General features: G+C 39.5%; 1 protein-coding gene across 22 annotated transcripts in view; it reads left to right on the forward strand.

Annotated features, from left to right (window-relative positions):
• TCF4 (transcription factor 4) overlaps positions 1 to 22,220 on the forward strand; it is a 331,234-nt gene that overhangs the window by 153,517 nt on the left and 155,497 nt on the right. For 19 of the 22 annotated variants that reach the window (XM_081150304.1, XM_081150294.1, XM_081150309.1 and 16 more), the window contains one exon: positions 13,138 to 13,202. In XM_081150304.1, coding sequence (XP_081006430.1) covers positions 13,138 to 13,202 — 65 coding nt within the window. Of the gene's footprint in view, positions 1 to 13,137; positions 13,203 to 14,422; positions 15,060 to 22,220 lie in introns of those variants that run through there. The other 3 variants (XM_081150293.1, XM_081150296.1, XM_081150295.1) reach the window with 3 other exon arrangements.

A 22,220-nucleotide genomic window follows, 5' to 3' on the forward strand; every position in this document is an offset into this window, starting at 1 on the left:
TTCATTTGCATATGCTAATCTAGTGAACAGATAGGGTCTACAAATTATTTGTATTGAAAATTTTGAAATGAGGCTACAGGTCCTCCGCTTTATAACTGTTTCCTAATAGTGGCCACGTGTGCCTTCACCTTTAGATTTCAGTACCCACAGTCATGAGACAAGAAAGAAATTATGGAACTTCTTTAAAAATTGTCTCATAAAAGGGATTCAGTTAAAAATTAGGGGGACAGCACTTAAAATTTAATAAAAAATAAAGTAATTCAAAGTAAAGTCTGTAGCCAAACTCCTTAATTGTGATGCATTTGCTGAGTTCCCCTCTTCCATCGTCGGGCCTGCTCTGATGCCATATGGCCTACCATGGAACATTTAACTTGTCAGATATAATGGATTGTCCTGGAAGCAGATTTTTGCTTTGAGCACTCAGCTCCTTTCTTGCATTTCACTCTCAGCTCCAGGCTGCAGGATGAAGGATTGTGGTGGAAATGTGAAGAGGAGACACACAGTTGATTCCCCTTAAGAGAGTGACCTATATGCCACAGAATTTTACCCACGTAAAGAGGCATTATCCCCGTCACTGGCCTTAGCAGGCTGCATGGCAGAGTCATTTAAATGTGTCTGGACTTAACAGATTGTGCAAACATTTCAGAATTGAGTGCTTAGAAATAATAAAGCATCGTCATTTTAACTTACGCAGAAATGGTACAGCCACATAGGCCAAAAGATAAGTATTATTTATTGTAACCTACATGTAACCTAAACCACCTGGTCTGTAGATGTTGTAAATTCCATTTTAACTTTCAAATCTACTAAGATTGCTTTAAAAAAGTCACCTGATGGAGATGTCACATGGCTTCATTGTTTTTGTTGAGTGAGAAGAGGTGAGGTTGAAATGATCATTTAGGTGGATGGACAAGTGGCAATTAATTATTCTACCAAGCTTCCCATCTTGAAACTTAAGTGCAAACCTTCTGTTTATTGTAATATACTATAAATTGGAGAATTAAACATCCTGTGGATTATTTTTTATCTGTAAATGTAAAAAATATAGTAGTTGATGTCGATTTTAATTTGGTTCTTTCATAAGGTGATTCTTGTTTTCATATTAACTTGTGATACTGTTTCTGAAATCACAAGCTTGGAAAGCACTAGAAGGAGTTTATGACTTTTGCATTTATAGGAAAACTTTCTTAAAAGAATTAAACAGTGGCTGTTCCGTACGTACATGTACACATATAGCTCTGAGGAACTCTTTTAGTACAACCTACCGTAACCTGAAAGCTAATATAATACAGAGACCCAGAATAGACAACTTACAAATAATCAAGTACAGACTACAAACCAGTGGAAAAATAAGTAACTCATGTACCTTCATTTAACCATAAAATGGTACATATTTGATTGTTCTAACGTTACAAAAATTAATAAATGTGTGTGTGTCACATGTAAATACACTAAAAGAGACTCTGTTTGCAAAGGGTAATTTAATATACTCGCCAAAATGTGTGTTTATGTGTCAGAAATTTAATATTTAATTTACTTCCTCAAATTTAGTTATTGTAGGTAGTTCTTAATAGTGACCTATAAAAACTATATTGGCCTTGAGAACGGATATAACCTCACTTCTATACAAAGAAGAATTATTTCTTTCTAATGAACAACTTTCCATGAAGCAGCTAAGAAATTTCTGTTAAAGCCAGTATTTACTAATAAAGTGCACTTGTGTGTATTTCTTACTAATCCTAAACCGAGCACATTTGGTTTTTTAATGCCACTGATAGGATGATTTTTTTTCTGCCTCCCAGTGTTACAATTTTGGTCAGGCTTATTCTAAGTGAGTTCAGTGGTACCTGGCCAGAGCTAGCTCTCGTTGGGGCATGTGCGCCCTCTGCTGGCTGCTCAGATTGAAACTGACTGGTGTGTGGGTTCTTAATATCTTTTCCAGGTTGGGTTTTTTTTTGTTTTTTGTTTTGTTTTGTTTTTGTGCTTTTACACAACTAATCATATATTTTGCAGTAATAATAAAGTTGTAGGTTAATACTGAGTATGGCAGTTAATTGGTTTTTATTTGGAAATGAAAGTTTTTGTTTTGAGTGTGTGTGTGTGTGTGTGTGCTTTTGCTAAATAGATCCCTGATAGTTTAAGTAACATGTAAAGTTTATGCCACTCTTCAGTTTTTAAGTGGTTGATTTTATATTTCCATTAATTATATGTTTGTAGTTCCTCCTGGCCTGATTACACTTAAGAATTCTTATTTGACTAAGTTGGGAATTGACTTAAAAGGAAAAATCATTGAAGTTTTGAAACATTTGTGTAGGTAATGGATCTGGTAGGCAGTCCTTGGTAAAGAACTCCCTGATAGGGTTGATAGTTTTCACTTGCTTTGTGAAGGATAAAGAGCTTATATTTGCATTGAAATGTCTTAAAAGAGCATTTTTTGTTTCCTCAGATCAAATTAAGCTATTCTCCCTGGCAGACATTGAGGATGGTAGTTTGAGTGGAACCTTTTTAGTTTTGTTTTGCCACTTTGAATTATTGTTGATAGAGTGTGGCTGATGGTCTCTTTGTGCCCAGTCGCAGGACTAGCTTCTGCAAGGGCGGTCACAGAGGCAGCATCCTGGCCTCTCCTCCACAGCTTGGATGCAGTGTCCCTGGTTTCTGGTAGTGGGACCAGGGCTCTGTATACAGAATGTGTCTTAGAAATAGCAACAAATTTTGCTGACACATTTTTATCAAATCCTTTAGGATAATTAGTTAAAAGTGATTTCTACATATCTCTAAAATGAAATGTTTTGATTGAATCAGTGTGGTGTTGTATGGAGAAGAGAGTTTAGATCTTTACAGATCTTTTCTCTTATATTGAAATTTTCTTTAATTTTGTAAGCAGATTCCCTCAAAACTCTGAAACCAGCTCCCCCAAATATGAAATAATTCAAAAGCTTAGAGTTGGGAAGGGGGAAAATGTCATCTAAGTTGTTATCAGTTTTCTATCTTTCTAATTTTAGCTACCAGTGACTTTAAAATTTGTTTTGGATAAATCATGTAATTATCAGTTTTTAGTTACTCTGATTTATTTAATATTGTCAAATGACTACAAACTGCATTCTAATACCAGGTTCAAACTAACTGTTATAACGGCATCTTGCACAGAATCTCCAAACATGTCCTTGCTGCTGCCACCTGTTGCCGAGACACAGGTGTACTAGGTGCTCCTCTCTGTGTTCCCACATCCCCACGCCGAGCCCTGCCTGGGGCGGGAGCGGGCTTCCTCCCCATTGCAGCCGTCGGATCTCTGACTGCTCGAGAGTGATGCCCACCGCTGACTGCCCCACAGCCGGCACGCGGTACACGGACACACTCCACAGATGGTGATTTTTGTATCCCATGGTTTTGGGACCTCCTTCACACCTATTCAGATGATCATTTTTCCAAGTTTCACAGGTGAAAATTGCCCTCTGTAAACAACCCCCATTTGATGTGTTTTATTTTTGCCTGTTTCGATAGGATGAGGTCAGTGTTCCGACTGCCCCCCTTCCTCCTCCGATCACCCTTTCCTCTGCCTCTCCTCTTCCTTCCTGTGGCCTGCGCCTTCCTCTCTGGACTTAGTCATGCTCATATATTCAGTAATTGGAAGCCTTTTCTCAAATACCCAGTGTGGGACTGAGTAATTTTATCTGTGAGCCATCACCTTCCTTTAACAGCGACTAGTGTCACAGGGGAGTCAGACTCTGAGAAGCTTGGTCCTGTTAACCTCTGAGTTTGGTTTTCGTAGCTCCATTTTCTTCAAGTTGATCTAGAGGAGCAGGCTCAGTGGTTAGCAGTCTTCCTAGTCTGTTCTGTGGATGCCCTCAAATATATTCTGAATTCTGGGCTATTTCCCTTTAACTTCTCAGTAGTGTATGTTTAGGGACTGTGGACCAATAGTAATACAGTGCAAGAGCTAGAGAAATGCTCATGTAATACAGTGCAGATACCTGTGTAAGGGATACTTGGATTACCTTCTGCCTGAGATTAAAAATGTTTCTTACATACATATAAGCTCAGCTTGAAAACTGAGGCCATCACCTATATACCAGGTGCTAAAATATGTAATTTTCCTGTGTAAACACTGTGACAAATGTAATACTAATAAACCCTTTCCTCTGCTGTTCCACTGCACCTAATTCAGAGTCTGGTCATTATTAGTTTTTACATTTCATGCTAGTAAGACTCTGTTAGAACATCATGTTTAATGGGCAGCAAATAATGTATTGCTAAAAGTGATTTATATGGTGAAGTATAGCTGCTGATTTTCTTTAAATTTGCTGATGAATTACAAATAATTTAGCCTGGCAATGAAGTCTTGCTCATCTGATGTTGTCTCTTCTGCGTCTGGCCAGAAATGTCACTGGTCTGTCTCCTCCAGAGGGATCAGAGAACCAGGTTCTCTCTTTGGTGTGGACTTGTGATGCCTTCAGTAGAGCATGGGCAGAGGACAGCACATGGGGTGGGGAGGGCCCTTTTAAGTTAAACCAAGGCGTGTTCTCTAGAGGTAGACCTGGGGGTCTGAGGGCGACTCCCTCTTGGAGGAGGAGGGGCACACCTTCAGAGCAGAGCCCGTGGGTGGATGGAAGAGGAGCGGCCGTTCGCCTCCCGGACTCTCAGGCCTTGGAATTGTGTGGTTTATCAGGGGAATCTACCTGGTAATATGAAATTAACTTTTTTAAAACTGCCAGTCTTTACTAGTGAAACGAACAAATTTAAAGGCCTAGTTCGCTGCCAGGAGAAGGTCTCTCTAACCCAGCGATTTTCAGCCTTCTTCATCTCATGGCACACATAAGCAAATGACTAAATTCTGCGGCACACCAAAAAAATCTGTTACATTTTTTTGCCGATCTGACCAAAAAATAGGTATAATTTTGGTTCATTCACACCTGATGCCTACTATTGCATTGGCTGTTGTCATTTTTTTTGACAACCTAAGGGAAAAGAGGTCAGTGCCCCTGACTTAATAGTTAGGTATTGCATGTTTTAAAAATTCTTGTGGCACACTGGTCACTGCTTTAATCCATGAAATGGTTATTTGGTAACTGTCTGAAAGGGCCTTGGAGAGCAACAATAGTTTGTCTTTTTAAAATCCAGTTAAATAGGTTGCATCAGGTAGTAAACTGATTTTTTGCTATCCAGTAAGTTACCAGGTTTATTGGAGTTTCATCTATTGTAACTTTAAAGGCTATGCCTGGCACTTAAGTTGGTTACTCCCTGGCTTGTTAGCCTAACCAGTGGAATTTTATTTTAAAAAAAAAAGAGAGAGAGAGAATGCCAGATCCCTCCCACACCACTGAATTCCAGTCCTCTGGGGCAGAGACTCAGGGGTCTGTTTTAAGAAAAGACTTCCCAATAATTCCCATGATCAGCAAGGTTTCTTAGCCTTGGAATTGAATTTGGGAGGATTCTTTTTCTCCATGCCCATCCTGTATCTTCTTTTGCTCCTAAGACTATGGCAAAAATATTTTCTTGCTTTTTGAAACCTTTAGTGTGTATTACAAGTATCACATTTTTCCATTTTTATATGAAACTATCATTTCTTTTAATGAAATAAGATTTCAAATGCACATGTTGTTTCTCCAGAGGCCACACCACTCCCCAGTTGCCTTGGTGTACCCAGTCCTCAAAGGCACTGCAGTAGAGATATAAAACAGGGTGGAGAGAACTGGTAAGGTCTGACACCAAGCCAGTGCTTCATTGCTGATTAGAAGCAAGTTGAGTGATGTTGGGGTCGCCCTTAGTCCTTCAGGTGTCTAGGGGACCCTTGTACAAATTGCTGATTCAGAAAATCATTACTCTAGTGGCTCAAGTGGCACTTTAGTGGCCTTAAAGAGTTATTTGACACACCTCCCCAAACAGCTAAGTTATCCCCATGATTATGTTGATTAATTGCACACTCTGTGGAATGAGTGTTATTTTCAGTGAAAGATTTTCCCACATTTGGAAAAGAAAGCATAAAAATCATGTCCTTTAATTTGATCACGTGCTCACATCTCCTAAGCATGACACCAAGCGAGGGAGATTATTTTGGCTGTTGTCTTGGGCATGTGAAATAATCTAAGATGATATTTTTATTCTGCATTAAGAGACTGTAGCTTTCGATCTGCCAGAGGATGGTCACTCAGAAGGTTTGCCAGTTTTAACACGTTCATCCATCAGAGGACTTGAGAACTCCTCTTTGACTTACTACAAATTGAGTTCACATTGCTTGAGGGGAGGGTGTGGAGCGCAGGGAAAAGAAGACAGGTGGAATTATCTCTGTTACCTCAACCTATGCTGATAATACATCCAGAGGTGGCATATTGTGAAAACGGGCTTTGGTACTGATATTGGAAGTTTATGTTCTAGCTTTATCTCTTAATATTTGTAAAACCTCTTATATAAGCTGGTTTCTTAATTTGAGTAACCTCGTCTATGAAAATAGGGACTAAAATGTCCACCTAAGGGTTCCTCGGGTATATTGTGTCAAGTAATGCGAGTTAAATTACTTTGCATATATGTAGCGCTTTACACATATAAGTGCTTTAAGGAGAGGTGAGTATGGATTCTGAACCGTGGGCAGCCCCTGAAACGATGCATTTTGATGATGTCTCAAGATGCTCAGCATCTTTGGAATTTGAGTGCACCCACTGTTCTGAGGGGAGCACAGTGTCTAGACCAGATGCGATGCACCAGTGACGAAATGCAGCCAAAACTCCTTATTTTCCATGATCAGAGCCATAGATCATTATTGAATACTCTGTTGTTGTGACTTAAGAATCTCAGTGAAAGAGGGGACTGACTAATGCTGTTTTTTTCCAGGAAAATGTCTAGATCCCTATTTCCTGTTACTCTTCAGTACAGACTATGTGCCTAATCACCTTTCCCCCACTTTTTTCCTTGTTTTTAATTTAGGAAAAAAGGGGAGGAGGAGAATTTTCTAAGCTGTGGAATGACTGGTTTTTCTACTGGAATTGAGTTGTTGTTCTTTTAGCATGAAATTTCTTAAGTTTTGATTCCTTAAAGCCTGTGGGACATGGCAGTGTCCTGATACAGTAAGATTCTGTAGACGAGAACCAGTGTTCTTCTCTGAATTTTAGAAATCAAAAGATTAACATCAACTTCTGATTTCTTGCAGTCCCAGACTCTTGCCTCCAAGCTAGGAGCAGGGATAATTAAGGTCAACCAGCTAGTTAGAACAGCTAAGGTGTATCTGCATACAAACATCACAAGAAGTCCAAAATGTTTTTAGATCAATTTAAATTAAATTTAAAAATTTACATTATTTATTTGATAGAAAATTGCAAACATACATCAAACCAATCCATTTTTAGTGTTGAGGTTTTTACAGTAGTATTCCCTAAAGTTCCTCGGGACTTGTATTAATAGAAAAAAGATGAGGGCAGGTATGTGTATTCAAACAAATGTAGGAAAGATAATCTGAAACTAAATCAAATGTCCTCACTGTAGGACTTCTCAGAGGCTTTAACTTGCTAAGATTTCTGTGGAAGGGCTATAGACAGCTTGTAACATTTTCTAGGACCTTTTAATTAGCTTGCATTTTGTTTTCTGAAGCCTATTGGGAGGTTACTATTTTACAGAAGACACTTGTGAGCTATGCTCTGCTGTCCTATATTATAATTATACTTTTACTTTTACTCTTCGCTGTGCATTTTAAATGAAGTCACATTTTTCGCATTGGGAATGTGTGGATATGCAGTTTGCTGCCATGCTTTTGTTGTTTAGTTGCTTTGAGTTCATGTGAAGATGACTGTAGTTTGTTGTATGATGTTAGTTGCTTTGAGTTCATGTGGAGATGACTGTAGTTTGTTGTATGATGTCACAGATTCCGGTGCACATCATTTGCACAGTTCTAAACTACCTAGAGACCTTCTAGGACTAAAATACCTGGTACATGTAAATGATCACCACCTATAAGGCACTATCATTAATTTCATATCAAATCAATTCCTGTGTGACCTCTGCCAATTTTTGTTACTCAGTTTCCTCATCTACAAAATGGGGTTTACATTACCCGCCCCACAAAATTGTTGTGCAGCTTGAATAAATCAGTCTACAGAAGCCCTTTGAATTGTGGGTAATACATGACAGGCTCAGCTATTTGAGCAAGGGAGGAAAAGGCAGGCATGGAAAAGATGAGAGAGCTGTGAACAATGACCTCATGTATATTTTCAGCGCCGCTAAGAATTGCAGTCATTGTTTAATGAAATAGTCTTTTCAATATAAAAAAAAATTAATAGGGTAACCAGGACTAGGTTGGGGTTGAGGACAGGGACAGAGATTTATTCTGACTCGACCATGGTTGTGATGCGTTCCCTAGTCTGGTGGCAGGGAACAAAGGCTCATTCTTCAGTTCCCTGATTGAGGATTAACAGTGAAGCAGCCTTGCTTGGTATTGTCCTGCAGCATCAGATAATCTTAGCAAAGCTTTTTATGGGATATGTTTCACTGTAGAGGTGCATTTTTTTCAATAGGAGGTGAAATACCTACCATGTATATATAATTTTAAAAGTGGCCTTTTAAGAATGAAAGACTAGAAACCTGAACATGACTTGGCTATTATCCTACTGGGCAACCACCAGTGGGATCTCCCGTGTCACAGCTTATCTCCAGAAACCACATCATCAGTAAGTTGTTCTGGTTGCCTCTCGCTTCTCCCACGTACATTACAACTGTCCAGGTGTAGTAATCTATCAAAGGTGATACTTCTTAGAGGTACCCCTGCGAATGAATGGACCTAGGAGCCTTTTGTACCCTTGTGTAATATTTTCACTCGCATCCAATTCCCATGGCATTCCCTTACAACAGGATACTATGGATATGTTGGGAGAAAAAATTGGAAGTCAAATGGAAAATTATGTAAGACTATAAAAGTATTACATTTGGAGTTATTTAGGCATTTGTTAACCATAGTGCCCCCAAATAAAAAAGCATTTTTTTCTCCTTATTGTTCTTGGGGCAGCAAGGTAAAGGATTACTGAATAAATAGATCAGCAAAAATATTGGTCTTTAAAAAATTGGAAGTAGCTTGTGCAGTATTTTCTGCTTAAATTAGATTTTCAAGGGCAATAGAAAAGCAAGTGAATCCTTTATTGATTGTCACCTGGTGCCATTTTTAATGATCAAATTTAAATATAGGTTTTAGCAGCTGATGGGTTCAATTTGGACAAAGCACGTGTTGACTTTCTGGGTTGTTTGCTCTCTGTAGATGCTGACTGTTGTAGAGAAGGGGCTGCGTGTTGATCTCCTTTGTCTCTAGAAGGATTGATTGACTGATGTTGTGTCTGCTCACTTGCAGCGTTTTTCTTGTTTAACTTTAAAAATTGTGACATAGTATTGCATGTTCCTTGTGTACATCATTTCTGGGGAGAAACTTGTTTAGCCAATATGTCGGCTTAGTCTCTGAAATCCTCCCCATAGCTCTCATTCAGCCTGACTTCAGTGTACTCCGTTAGGTCACGTCACTCGTCTCCTGCACGGCAACTCGTCACCAGCAGCAGAATTTCCCATTTGGTCCTTAGGTGTGAAAATGAATGAGAGGCCTGACAAGATTTGTTCCTGGTATATATTTCAGAATGCCCCCATGCCCCCACACCCTTTCTGGGCATACGACAAATGTTACTGATGGGTACTTTTAGTTTTTAAAATATGGACAACGGTACTCCACGCAGTAAAAGACTTGAGCGATTAATGCTACCCTTATGCCTCTTTTGAGTAGTTTTAGCCATGGGGCTTGGCACTGCCACCATTGTCTTTGTGCCAAAAAATATCCGCAGCGGCTGTCGCATTCTAGTACTGGAGGGTTGTCTCGAAAATTCCGCAGTGAGCGCGCCGGGCTGGTGCACCCCGGCTCTGTGTTTTCGATCGTGGAAGCGGCGTTGGCTGTTTGGGGCACTGCGCTTGTGGGATGGGCGCGGAGGAATGGAGGGGAAGGACGCCCGCGCCGGCCGGGGCTCCGGACAGCCGTGCCTGCGGGGAGCGAGCGCAGATCCTTGGGGCTTTTGTGTTCCTGCGCGCAGATAGTGACTTCAGAACCCCACACAAACATGTTATCAGCACTCTTGCAATTTTTATTATCTGAAGCAAATGTTCCAGGGAATTTTAAGCAGGAAATCAACATCCAGACCATAGCTAATTTTTAGTGGACAATTTACACAAAAGACATACTTATTTTCCTAGAAACTGAGGTGTCATTGTAAGATGGCTGCTTTCTGTCATTAGGAAATGATAGGAATAGATACGGTGCATTTCAGAGAGCACTTGGGTTTATCCTCAGTCTCTGATTAGTTTGCTCCCAAACAGGGGTTTGGGCTCTGAAGGCAGATTTATAGTTGAATTTGGGAACAAAAAGATGTAATAAAGTTAAAGGCTTACATTATCAGAATGAAATGTGTTCCCTCATGATCTCTGGAGCGATCTATTTGATGGTAAAAGTGGATGCTACAGATGAAATCTTTACAAAGAGCATAATCCCCCCCAAAAAAAAAAGAAAAAAGAAAGTGCCCCTCGCAGCCTCCTGCTGGCTGCACGGCCCTTCGGTACCTCGCAGACTTCGACAGCGCCCTGGACTCGTGCCCGTTGATGTCATGGAAACACTCAAATTACTGAGAGTGATTCATGTCTCCGCTGGTCTCTTATCCTCCCCCTCACCAACAGGAGGAGATTTTTAACCCTGACAACTTGTAATTTGCGGTGGGTTTATTTTTGTATCTGGATAAATATTTTTTAACCAGCGAAATTAAGATTAAGCAGCCTGTATCTGATACGATAGTAAGGGGTGCTGGGCCCACGTCGCCCGGCGTGCTCGGGGCCTCAGTGCGGCGTGAATCCATGTGCTCCTCCCTCCCTTCCTACCCCCTTGCTTTTCCATCCCACTCCCCCTCTCTTCACTTCTCTCCTCTCCCCTCTGCTCTCCCATTTATTCTCATTCTCTCCTCCCTCCCTCCCTCTCTCATCCGTACTATTTGCACTGACCTTCTAGCTTCAAAATAATGGAAGGGATAGCTCTAACTTGTACATGTGTGAATTGAGACAAATCCTGGTAGGAAATGCATCTCTCTGAGGTCTGTGGGCTGGACTCAAGCTGGGAAATAATGCCAGGTGGTGAAATTCTATAGGGGATGGATTCAGTAATTCCTTCTAGAGAGGAAAATAAGATAGAATTTCCTCCTTCAAATTGTGTTTTACAATCCAGTTTTTAGAAATTACCAAAGCAGGACACTAGATGTTGAGTTTCCTAGGAAGTCACAGCAAATTCTACCCTATCTGTTATCTGTCATCTATCTTTCTGTCTGCCTGCTTGCCTGCCTACTTACCTACCTCTCTCCCTGCCTTTCTGAGTGTTAAATAAGCCAGTGTTATGTCAAAGTGAATTATGGTGTGGTTGTACTGAAACTTTAGGTGCAAGAGCTTAAAGGAGGGCATATGTCACTTTATAGCCCATGATGGTCGAGTATTTTCTGTTAGTAGTCTTTGTAAAGAGAAGTTAAAGGGCATCTATAGGTTATATTTGACTTAGAAAGGTAAACATGTATGTATAACCATTTGCAGTGCTGAATAGGTAAATGAGTGTTTTCTTCAATGTAAAATCCTCATACGATTAAAGTTACTCTCTTAGATGTCCTTTGACTCACAGTCTGTGAGATGATATCCTGTTCCATTGGAATTGAAACGGATATGGACATTGATTTTCTATTTTGCAGTGAACAGTGTACCAGAAATGGGTAGAGGGACATTTTCCCAAGTTTGAGATCCATTGAAATCAGTAGAAAAATTAGTGCTAGGGGAGAGAGGGTTAATTTAAGACTCAAGTTTGGCTTTTGTTGAAAAATCTTTTTCTATTTTATATATATAGTGACTTAGATACAAGGTGCACTTTGGGTCAGATATAAAGTTTACTAAAGGCACATTCTTCGTGTGGTGTCACGAAGGCATGCACTAATAGCATTGCCACCGAACTAAAACATAAAATATGACCACTGTTCCTTTTAGCATTTGCTTTAACTTGGATTGAGGGGAAATTTGGGGAGTTGTAAACTTTAGATGGATACCATTCGGTTCCTCAAAATACTAATTTTGAATTTTCCCATTGGAAAAAAGAATAGTGTAGTCCTAGGTGTAAAAGTACAGTGTTCTTTAAAACTCTAGTCTCCAAAAAAGACGTACCCTTCAGTCATAGGTGGCGTGGGATTTGCATTCTGGGTACTCGGCTGTGTCACTAGACCTTTTTAATGTCCTGGTATGGATCGATTTTCTCTGATAACCCTTCATATGTCACTAACTAAACTCTACTGCTTAGATCTCTCGTAATGTGATTTCATTGCCTTCCTTGCTGATTATTAAGGCTAACCGTACTTTAAAAAGAAACAAATGAGCAGCCTTGGATTCATCCTTAGATGTGGCCAAACAGCTTCTGTGCTGTGTACATCTCTGTATAAAGAAGCTGGGCTGTTAGAATTGGAACGAGATAGTCACATTCCATGATCCCATGTCCTGCTGAGTCTACTGGTAGAATCTGAACTTGGGTTCAGAGTCGGCAATTTTTCAAAAGCCCTCTTTTCCAAATGTAAATTCCATCATCATCTTGATCATGATGGAATTTACTCCTGGGAAGAGGAGTTTAAAAAAAGAGAGTGTCTCAGAATTTTGAATAGTTTCTTTCGCTGTATTCACCATCTGGAAAGCCCTGATTGATTAGCTTTGGCCTCACCATTAAGTGTCAATATAATCAATGGGAATTCCTAGACTAGGGTCATTACACAGATAATTTGCCTGCTGTGTCAATAAAATTGAAATTGTTTAAATTTTGTGAGAGAGAAAGAAAGGAAAATAAGGAATGACAGTTTGTTTGTTAGAGAAAGTGGAGGCCATTGGAATGACAGTTTTTGGAAGTGTGGAGCAGTTTGGCTAAGAATAGGAATGAAGGATATTTTTTCCAGTTTGTCATAGCCAGAGTGAGGAAGTGTTATCCCCTCTCTTGCTTGCATACATTGCCAGTAGTGCCTACTTTACGTATGTAAACATCGGGGAAGAGAAGTAGATGTCTGTTACCTGGAGGATTTTTTTTAAAAAGAAACACACAATTTACACTTTTTTTCCTGTTTCTCTTGGCAGGTAAAACAGAAAGGGGCTCATATTCATCTTATGGGAGAGAATCAAACTTACAGGGTTGCCACCAGGTAAGTGAGAATCTTGCATGGGGAAGGGTTGAAAGAACTAGCCTGGTAAATTGGTTTATTTTATAAATTAGATTATGCATTTTAGACTGTGACACTAAGATGCATGGAGAGTCTGCCGATGTCTCTTTCTTTTAAAAAGTAATAAAATAGCACAGAGCTTGAAAGTAATAGATACCTCATCTGTAGGTCTCTGGCATATCAGAACTACAATCACTGGCTTGCTTTTATTTTTTAATCCATCAGCCGTACCAGTGGCACTGTTTGCAAACCAGGGATGTCGGTAAAAGTGGTTCTATCAAAAGAGTTTATTTGCAATTAGGAACTTAAGAATTTCTTACACTGGAAATACTTCGTGCAGCCATGTGTCAAACCTGGGGTTCGGTGGCCATTGCCCTAAATTATAGTTTTCATAGGGGCTGTATGATGTTGTGTGAAAACAGGGTTGTATTGAGGGATAAAAATGTCTGTGAAAATATGATTTGTTGTCCCTTTTTGTTTCTGAATTGTTTTTGGCTGGAAGTCAAGGCCAGCAGGCTAACAGCAAAGCCGTCTCAAGGGAAGCATGCGTGAGCTAGAAAAATAAGAGTACTTTAATTAAATAATAAAATGCCAGTGTAATACAAAGGTATAGCATGTGTGTGTTTGTGTCTCTGTGCTCTCTGCATTTGCATACCTTTAACCCCCAGAGAAAGCCCCGTTCTAAAAATACTATCAATAGCCAAAAGTGTGAGCTTTGTTTCAAGACAATTGAGATGTTATAGATGCTTTCCTTTTAATTTCGGTATCAGTATTAATCATATGTTTAAAACCCCCTTTTTTTAAGGTGTAGGCTTTTTTTTTGATAAGTGCATTGGTTTTTTACTTTGGAAAACTTGATAGATTTTAATAATCCTCTTTAATATTCAAAGCTTCTGCTGTTGTATTATTCACCCAAACAGAACGTATGTTCTTTTTGTGTTGGAAAGGGGACGCTTGTTCTCTTGAACCCTCTCACCCTCCTATTTCCTTTAATGAAATGGAAAAAAAAATCTATTTAAAAAATTTCAGACAACTATTTAATATATCCTGAAAAATGTAAGCAAACAGTTTTAGTAATTAAATAGAGCCCCTGAAGGAGGCTTCCTTTCAGATCAGTTGTATATCACTAAGGGTGGAATTCTGGCGGCTTTTTTTCTGGATGTATTTGCATGTTTAAAGTTTGCTCCTCTGGCCCAGCCACCAGTGCAGTCACATTCAGCATCTAAAAGACTCTGTGATGAGGTGGATGGTGCTTGGCTAGGGAGTCCCGCTGCACGGGCTGCAGAGGACAGGCCATGGCAGTTTGTTTGGAAAGAATTCTGCAGGAAAGAAATTTACAGTCCTTCCAGCGCAACGGAAACATCTTTGGAATGTGAGTGCAAGTGTTCGGGGCAGATAGCCCGGGCGACAAGCCTCTCGGTGCCGAGCCCCTGGTGCAAAGCTCTCAATTCCTGCAGAAGAGCCTGTTCCTGTGTATCTGGTTGCTGAGGGTCAAGGCAGAGGTCGCCAGAGTTTTGGGGAGAAGAAAGTTGACAACATCCTTCCTTTTCGCAGATGGTCACGGCAGAGGTCTCTGTTTTTGCTGGGCCTCTTTTTCTGGTCAATGAGAGAATAGGCTTCCTCGCCCCTGTATCCTTTCTTACTAATAGGAATTGGCGTGATTCCTCGCAGACACAAAGATTTCCTCTGCTGAGTAAGCGTGAGGCCCCTTAACTTGTGAAAGCATCACCCAGACGGCGTGAGTCTGTCTGTGTATGTGCAGGGACACAGACCCTCCCTCGTGTGTGGGAAATACTTCCCTCGGGTGAAACTGAAGTAAATTTTGTTCGCAAACACAAGGTGAGAAGTGGGAAGGGGCAGGGGTGGGGTAAAGAGGTGGACGGACTGGCGTGCGATGGCTGAATTCCTGGGCCTTGGGAGGTTCATTTTGAGGCAGTCATGTCCAGGAAAATTCTGTTGTATGTTGGAATGTGATTGCATATGCTTTTCTTAAAGTGTCTTCATAATATCAATGTGGAGTATAGATGCTTTCTTTCTTATTTCTGCTTCATGGTTGTGAGTCTTGCAAGAACTGACTATCTCTGTGCTTAGCCTGGTCTCGGCAGTATCCATAAACAGTGTGATCGCTTACGGATAAATGAAAGCGAAATTTTGGAATTTCCCTGATTGAGGAAATAGGGGCTGGAGATGAAAAGTGCACATATTTTGAATTTCTGCTTTCTGTGAAATTTGAGAATAGAAGCAGACCATAGTGTTGTCTTCCAGTGAATGAGTTTCTCTGGTGCCGAATTGTTCTCTGAATCCCTGTCTCCAGCACCAGCTATGCAAACCAAAAAGAAAGGCAGCTTCTGGGTGTCTTGGGCGTCAGGTCTAAATAGTAGATCACAGCTGAAATGATTCCCCACTGTGTGGCAAGGTGAGTGACTCGTGTGGAGGGGAAGATTTGTTTTCTCCTGTCTACATTATAGAGATGCTGGATGGAAAACCTTTAGATGATATGCCCTAAGAGCTCCAAAAGCTGCTTTATTGTGTTATAACAATATCCTGTGGACTTGTAGGGTGAGCACTGTTACGTGTGAACTTGCGTATTCTGGCCCCGGTGGCCTTTTGCTTGGTGTTGAGAAATGCTGGTGGTAAGCAACAGGTAGCAAAATGCTGTCCTGGAGAAATGTATATTGATTCAGAAATGCATCAGGTTAAAAAGTGTGTGCGTGTGTGTCCATTATGTTTCTCTGGAGGATTTAACACTAATAGCGTTAGACATGTGGCTTTCAAAAGCAGTGGATATTTTAACCGAAAAACAAAAGCTGGCAGGTTCTTTATTATCAATTAAGTTGTCTTCATTAAAAACAGTAATGGGATAATGTGAATTTTATTAATGCATTTCTACCTAAAATTATCCGAAATAAACATGGTGACTTTTCAGACGTTTGAAATTGTATAGAAAATGACCCAATAGACAAGTCAAAGCAGGTAAAAGGACTTTTTTTTAGTTCTCACTAAATATGGCAAAACTAATTTAAATCAAATTGGGGTACGGAAATCACACCCAGGCTTAAAATGTTCTTGCCAAATTGCAACCTCATACTACTTTTACTGGCGGAGAAAATAAAATTTATAATGGAAAGTCTGACAGACATGAAAATGAGGGGAAATAAAGTTTTTCTCAAGATAGTCCAACTTTAAAATGATAAATAACCAATAGCTAATACACCGAAAGGATATCACTGCAGAGGGCAAAAGAGAAAAAAGGTCTTTTGCTTTTGGCCTCTTTCTGCTTTGAATAGGATGTTTGGTGATGGCGAACTTTTTTTTTTTTTTTTTTTTTTAAATCTTGCTGAGATCTCTTTGAATGAGGTGATGATGTCAACACAAGTGATTGTTATTGAGGCAGAAGTTTTCCCCTTAAATGGAAATTCAGCATTGATTATCAGGAATTGTTTGTTTTTTCTTTCTGGGATATAGCCAAGTCTAAAGCAATGGTTTCATTATTAGTATCTCCTAGACAAGGGTGTGTGTGTGTGTGTGTGTGTGTGTGTGTGTGTGTGTGTGTGTGTGGAGAGACGGAGGAGAGGAGAGGAGGGGGAGATGTGGTAAGCTGGGCCCTATCTGAGACGAATTAAGTTAGAATCTTATGAGTTGGACCTTTGCTTTTCTTGCACCCCAGGTAATTCTAATGTGCAGCTGAGTTAAGGGACTTCCTAGAATGTTCTATAGGAATGTGCTGTATTTTAAAGATTTGTGTTCAAATTCTGGTGTTGCCACTGACCTTGAAAAAGCTGTTAGATTTCTTGCCTTAATTCGATTATGGACATGGAAATATATTGCATATGCACTTCATTTAACAGGCAGTGAAAGTTACTGATATACTGAAAATCAGTAAGATGCCTTGAAATCATACAGGCTCCCACCACCGAGCGTCCCGGCCCACATTTTGTTTTTCCTAGTGAAGCCCAAGGTTTTAACCGCATCTACGTTCCTTTTCTTTCTCAAGGAATCAAATAGGACTGTTCATAAAGTTATCTGACGTTTAGATACCAAAACTGACAGGGTTTAAGAATTAGGTATAATCTTGAGTACCTTTGTATAATTTCAGTAACTTAGAAGCTCTAAAAGAAAGGGGTCTTCTCTATATTTAATTTTGTTTCCTCATAAACCTAGTCGTTTTTGATTTGTTGAAATTAAATGTGGAGTTGGTTCTGAAACAAATTACATATTTAAGAATGAATCTTTTATTTCAATTATTTTTATTTTCCATAGGAAAAGAATTACAAATTACTTAATTTTAAAACTTTTGGCCCCTTTAAATTTTTTTCTTATTTAAAGTCCAAATAGAAAGGATATAAGCAAAAAGCCATGAAAATGGCTATTTCGGTCTTGTGTCAACAGAAGCACATTTTGTTTTCTGATTCGACATCAGGCTTGAATGTTTGTTTGTGGTGTGCAGTTGAGTCAGTCCAGGGCCTCGCATTCTCCCCGGGACCCTGCTCCACCCGCGCCGGCCCCGTGCACTGCCCGAGTGCTGCCCTAGCGCTCCATCCGCTTCACTTTGTAGTGCTTTTCCAGCTTGCCTTTCTTTATGTTTGTTGAATTCTGGCTTCCACCAGGGTTCTGTAAGCTCCTGGAAGGCAGGGGCCACGTCAGCTTTATCTTGTACTGTGCGGGCTCGTGTTTATTTTTCCAGCATCATTCTTAGGCATCATTTGGAGAGTAAAGTCCTAATAGTAATGTTTAAAAACCACATAGTAAGCATCGTTTTCATGCCTACGAAAACCAGAGAATTACACTTGCTCAAAAAAAGTTCTTCGGAAGCCCTTCCTTCTAACTTACTGTGCAGGATACCGGAGGGGCACTTGCCACTCACTTTCGGGGGCCTCACTGTTCTAGGTCTGAACGGTCCCAATGTTCTGTGTTTCTGGTGGGTGTGTTGTTGAAACCAAAGGTCAGAATCCAGACTTGCCTTTTTGAATGTATCAGCGTGGACGGTGGGGCAGAATATTTAAAATCAGAACAGTTTTAGACACCACAGGGCCTGCATTTGCAGTGTGTATGCCATTGTGACTCTGGCCCTGAACGCTGGTTTTCCCGGAGCAGCGCGTTTGTTTTGGGACATTGCTATAGGTAGACCCCTCTCCCAACACCCACCAAAGGAGAGAATGGAGCCATTCTTTCATCACATTGCTTAACAAATATTTGTTGGCCCCCTAGCGATGTGCTAGGTACTACAGAGAAAGACAAAGGGAGGCTCTTTCTTGCATACCCTCCCTTCACTCCCCACCAGCAGCTTTCTGAATATTAAGGGGGAGAGTCAAGCCTCATTTATCTAATTACATTTCTAAAAAATCTCGTAGTATACATTTTCAAATATTTATAAAAGTTGTAAAAACAATAAAATGAAGTGAATTTACTCACTGCTTAAACAGTTGTTAATATTTGTTACAGTTGTTTCATGTTTGTATTTTTAGTGAATCATTTTTAAGTGGAAGATCTAATAAGATTTCACCCCTAGATTTTTATCATGAATCTCTTAAAATTAAGAACACTTACCTATTGAACTAAAATACTGTTTTCACCCCTAACAAAATTAACAGTAGTTTCCTAATTTAATACCCAATATATATTCAGATTTCTTCAATTGTTCCATGAAAATGTCTTTAATAGCTTTTTTTTTGGGGGGGGGTCATTGCATTTATGCATGGTATTTGGTTTATGTGTCTGTTTATAATTTCTTTTATGCTAGAATAGTTCCTGTAATTTTTTAAAAAATGATATTTCCCTTAAAGAGATTGGGTTAGTTGTCTTGAAAAATACCCCCCTTCTGGAATTGTTGGTTTATTTCTTTGTGGTGCTGTTTAATTTGTTACTCTATCAATTTGAAAATTAGGTCTAAAGGCTTATTTTATTCAGATCAAAGTTAAACATTTTTGAACTGAGCATTTCATAGATGATGTATGTACTTCATACTGCATTCTATCCGGGGGCATATGATGTTAGTTATGTTGCTGTTGGTGATGCTGTTGGAGATGTAACACCCCCACCCCCTTCTCTTCATTGTAAATAAACCTTTCCCTTTTTGCGATGAGCAGACAGTCTTTGTGTTGATACTTAAGCACTGGGCAGTTATCCCTGTTCCCCAACAATCTTTGACCTGATTGTTTTAGCATGCATCAGTGATGCTTGCATGAAATAGAGGTGTTTGAACTAATGATTTTCTAAAAACGTCATCATTCCTCTTGCATTTATAGCTGACATCCTTCTGTAAAGAACTCTCTTTCATTGTTCATTTTAGCACTGTCGATTTAAGTGCTTCACATATATACAAGTATAGTGTTAATCCTTGCATTAAATGTGGTCCCTTACCTGGAGGATGCTGGAAGCATTAAAGCCTTCTTCAACTCTCTTAGGGTATATTGATAAGAAAAATAGTTATGGCTCAGGCTAATGGTCAAAAAAGTTTAATGCAAGAAGGAGGAGGTAATTATAGGTATGTTTCCTTGAAAACGAAATTCTAGGTTTCTTTTTCTTTTATTTTTCCCCCCTGAAATTTGGAACTTTGTGACAACCTTTGTACCTCTAGCAGTGAGATTAATTTTGCTATAAGCACTGAAGTTTCTGTAGGTTCATATTGCCCCCCTATATTCTAGTAATTACTCTTCCAGATCTCACCAGGTTGACCATCAGAGGCTGACCAGCTGAATCTAGTGGGTACTGTGATGCTCAATGAAGTTGCTTTATTAAGGATCATGAGATAGTAGTTCCAGTCTCTTCCCCCATCCTTTTACCACCCAGACATGGCTGATGAGTGAACATCAAAATGAGTGAATTTCTCAAAGTTACCTTGCGTTCATCTAGAGACTACCTGGGGAAATAATATTAAATGCCAGTATAAACCTCCAGGGGTCATTATTATAATTCTCATTTATAATTAAGAAAAGGATGTTCAGAGAAACAAAGCAAGCTGACCCGAGATTTCACCCCAAGTCAGTTTAAGAGCCAGGCTTTAAACTCTGAAATGACTCCTTTTAAAGCCAGTGCTTTTCAGCGTGGGTTTCCCACTGCCCAAGCCCATGATGGAGTTTCTAGGCTCAGAGTTCTATATTAGAGCCCATCTGGAAAACCACTTTTGGTAGATTCCAAGCTCACTGCAGAATTCGGGCCTTAACATGGTGCCAAGAACAGAGTAGCTTCCCCCAGGTCTGCTCAGGGTGGACTAGAACTTTGAACACAATTGGCTCTGGTAGGCATAGAAGAGAGTGCGCTACGCTGCTCCTGAACACCCAGCCCCCTTTCTAAAAAAAAAATAAAGCACGTGTCCATGTGAATAATCTATTCTGTAGCATCCTCAGAATTAGCATATGCAATTTCATTAAAACCAATAAAGATTTCCTGTGAAAAGGCTGGGGTAAAATATGCCAATTCACATTTTAGCAACAGCATGAACACTTTCTTAAAATTGTATAGATTATATTTGGGCCTTGCTTTTGTGCAAAGCAGGCAGAATATGGTTTGCTGTCACGTGAATTTGGATTCGTCATAGATCAAATTATTCTTCCAAAAATACAAGAACTACTTAGAACGAAATTCTGAAACAATACCTTTAGCAGGCTCTTAGATGTGACCCCAAAAGTTTTTAGTGATGGCATCTTAGTTGTGAAATATATGACATGACAACTATGTTAGAAGCATAGGCAAGTTTTATGCAGCAGTTCAGGACAGCTAGTGCATAAAAACTGTTGAAATCACTTCAAGACTATTTTTATGAGACACCAAAGAAATGGAATCCTGGTATCCAAATTGAAATTTCACCGGAATCTTGGAATTCTCTTCTCTTATGAAAACTATTCAGGGCTTTTAATAATTCTGAGCAATTAGGACTATAATTCATCTTTAAAATTTTGCTATGTAAGGGAAAATCAATTAATGACTAAACAAACGAGGTGCACTTGATAAAATTTAATGTTGAAATATACCTGTTTATCATGTAGAAATCTGTATAGCCCTCTAACTTTTTTTTCCCATGAGAAAGAAAACATACAGTTCAGCATCAGGAAAACTTTTCAATATGAAATGGCAGAAATATTTATTCCTTTGCCTATGATCATGCTTGAAATAATTCCACATTAAGAAAATGTCCCCTGAAACTCTTAAGACTGAAACCCAAAGTTAAAATTATGTGAGGACTGCACGATACCAACAAAACCTCGTTATTGTTTTAGAAATAAGTACATTAGAAAGGAACAGGTATCGAATCTGCTGCTGTGCCTGATAGCAGTAACCTGCTTAGAATTGAAGAAGCCCATCCCCTGAGGAAATGTGTGTGTGTTCTGGATATTTATGTAGATTTCCTTCCATATGCCTTCACTCACACACAGACTAAACTGTGTGTCCTAAAGCCTGGGCCTTTTACGTTCAGCGTGTTATTTATAATCTAACTGGGGTAGTTTCTTGGGAGAAGGAATCCAGCAAGAATACATAGCTGAATTTGCTTTAGCATTCCTAAACCACAAATGTTTTTTCATAGAATGGCACTTATTTTTGTCAGACATTTTTGTACTTAATAAAGTTGGGAAGTCAAATTTTGGTGGGGCAGCAACTTTAGCCTGGCACGACCCCAGATTTTGTTGAATAGAATTATATCATCGCTGTTATATTCTTATGGAACTTAGTGAAATATATGTATCTATCCCTTGATTCCATTAGCCTCTCCTTTCAAAAGGCACTTTCCAGTGAAGTTTTCTATGGCGTTTTAAAAAATAACCAGGTATATCTTATTTTCAGCCCACCTCAAAGCCACGTTTATGTGAATTTGGGACAGTGACAATTCAGTGATAAGAAAGTAATTAAGAAAGAACATCATCGAGGGTTTCAAGCAGCGACCATCCTCTAGAGCTCTAGATGTGGGGTTCTCTGTGTTGGGTTTGACCGGCAATGCATGCAAAATAATCCGAGCTCATTTGCACCATGATAATGAACAGCAGGGCACTGAATCTTTTCCGTTTT

The sequence above is a fragment of the Miniopterus schreibersii genome (genome assembly GCF_964146895.1).
Source record: "Miniopterus schreibersii genome assembly, chromosome: 10".
In the NCBI taxonomy this organism is placed as follows: domain Eukaryota; kingdom Metazoa; phylum Chordata; class Mammalia; order Chiroptera; family Miniopteridae; genus Miniopterus; species Miniopterus schreibersii.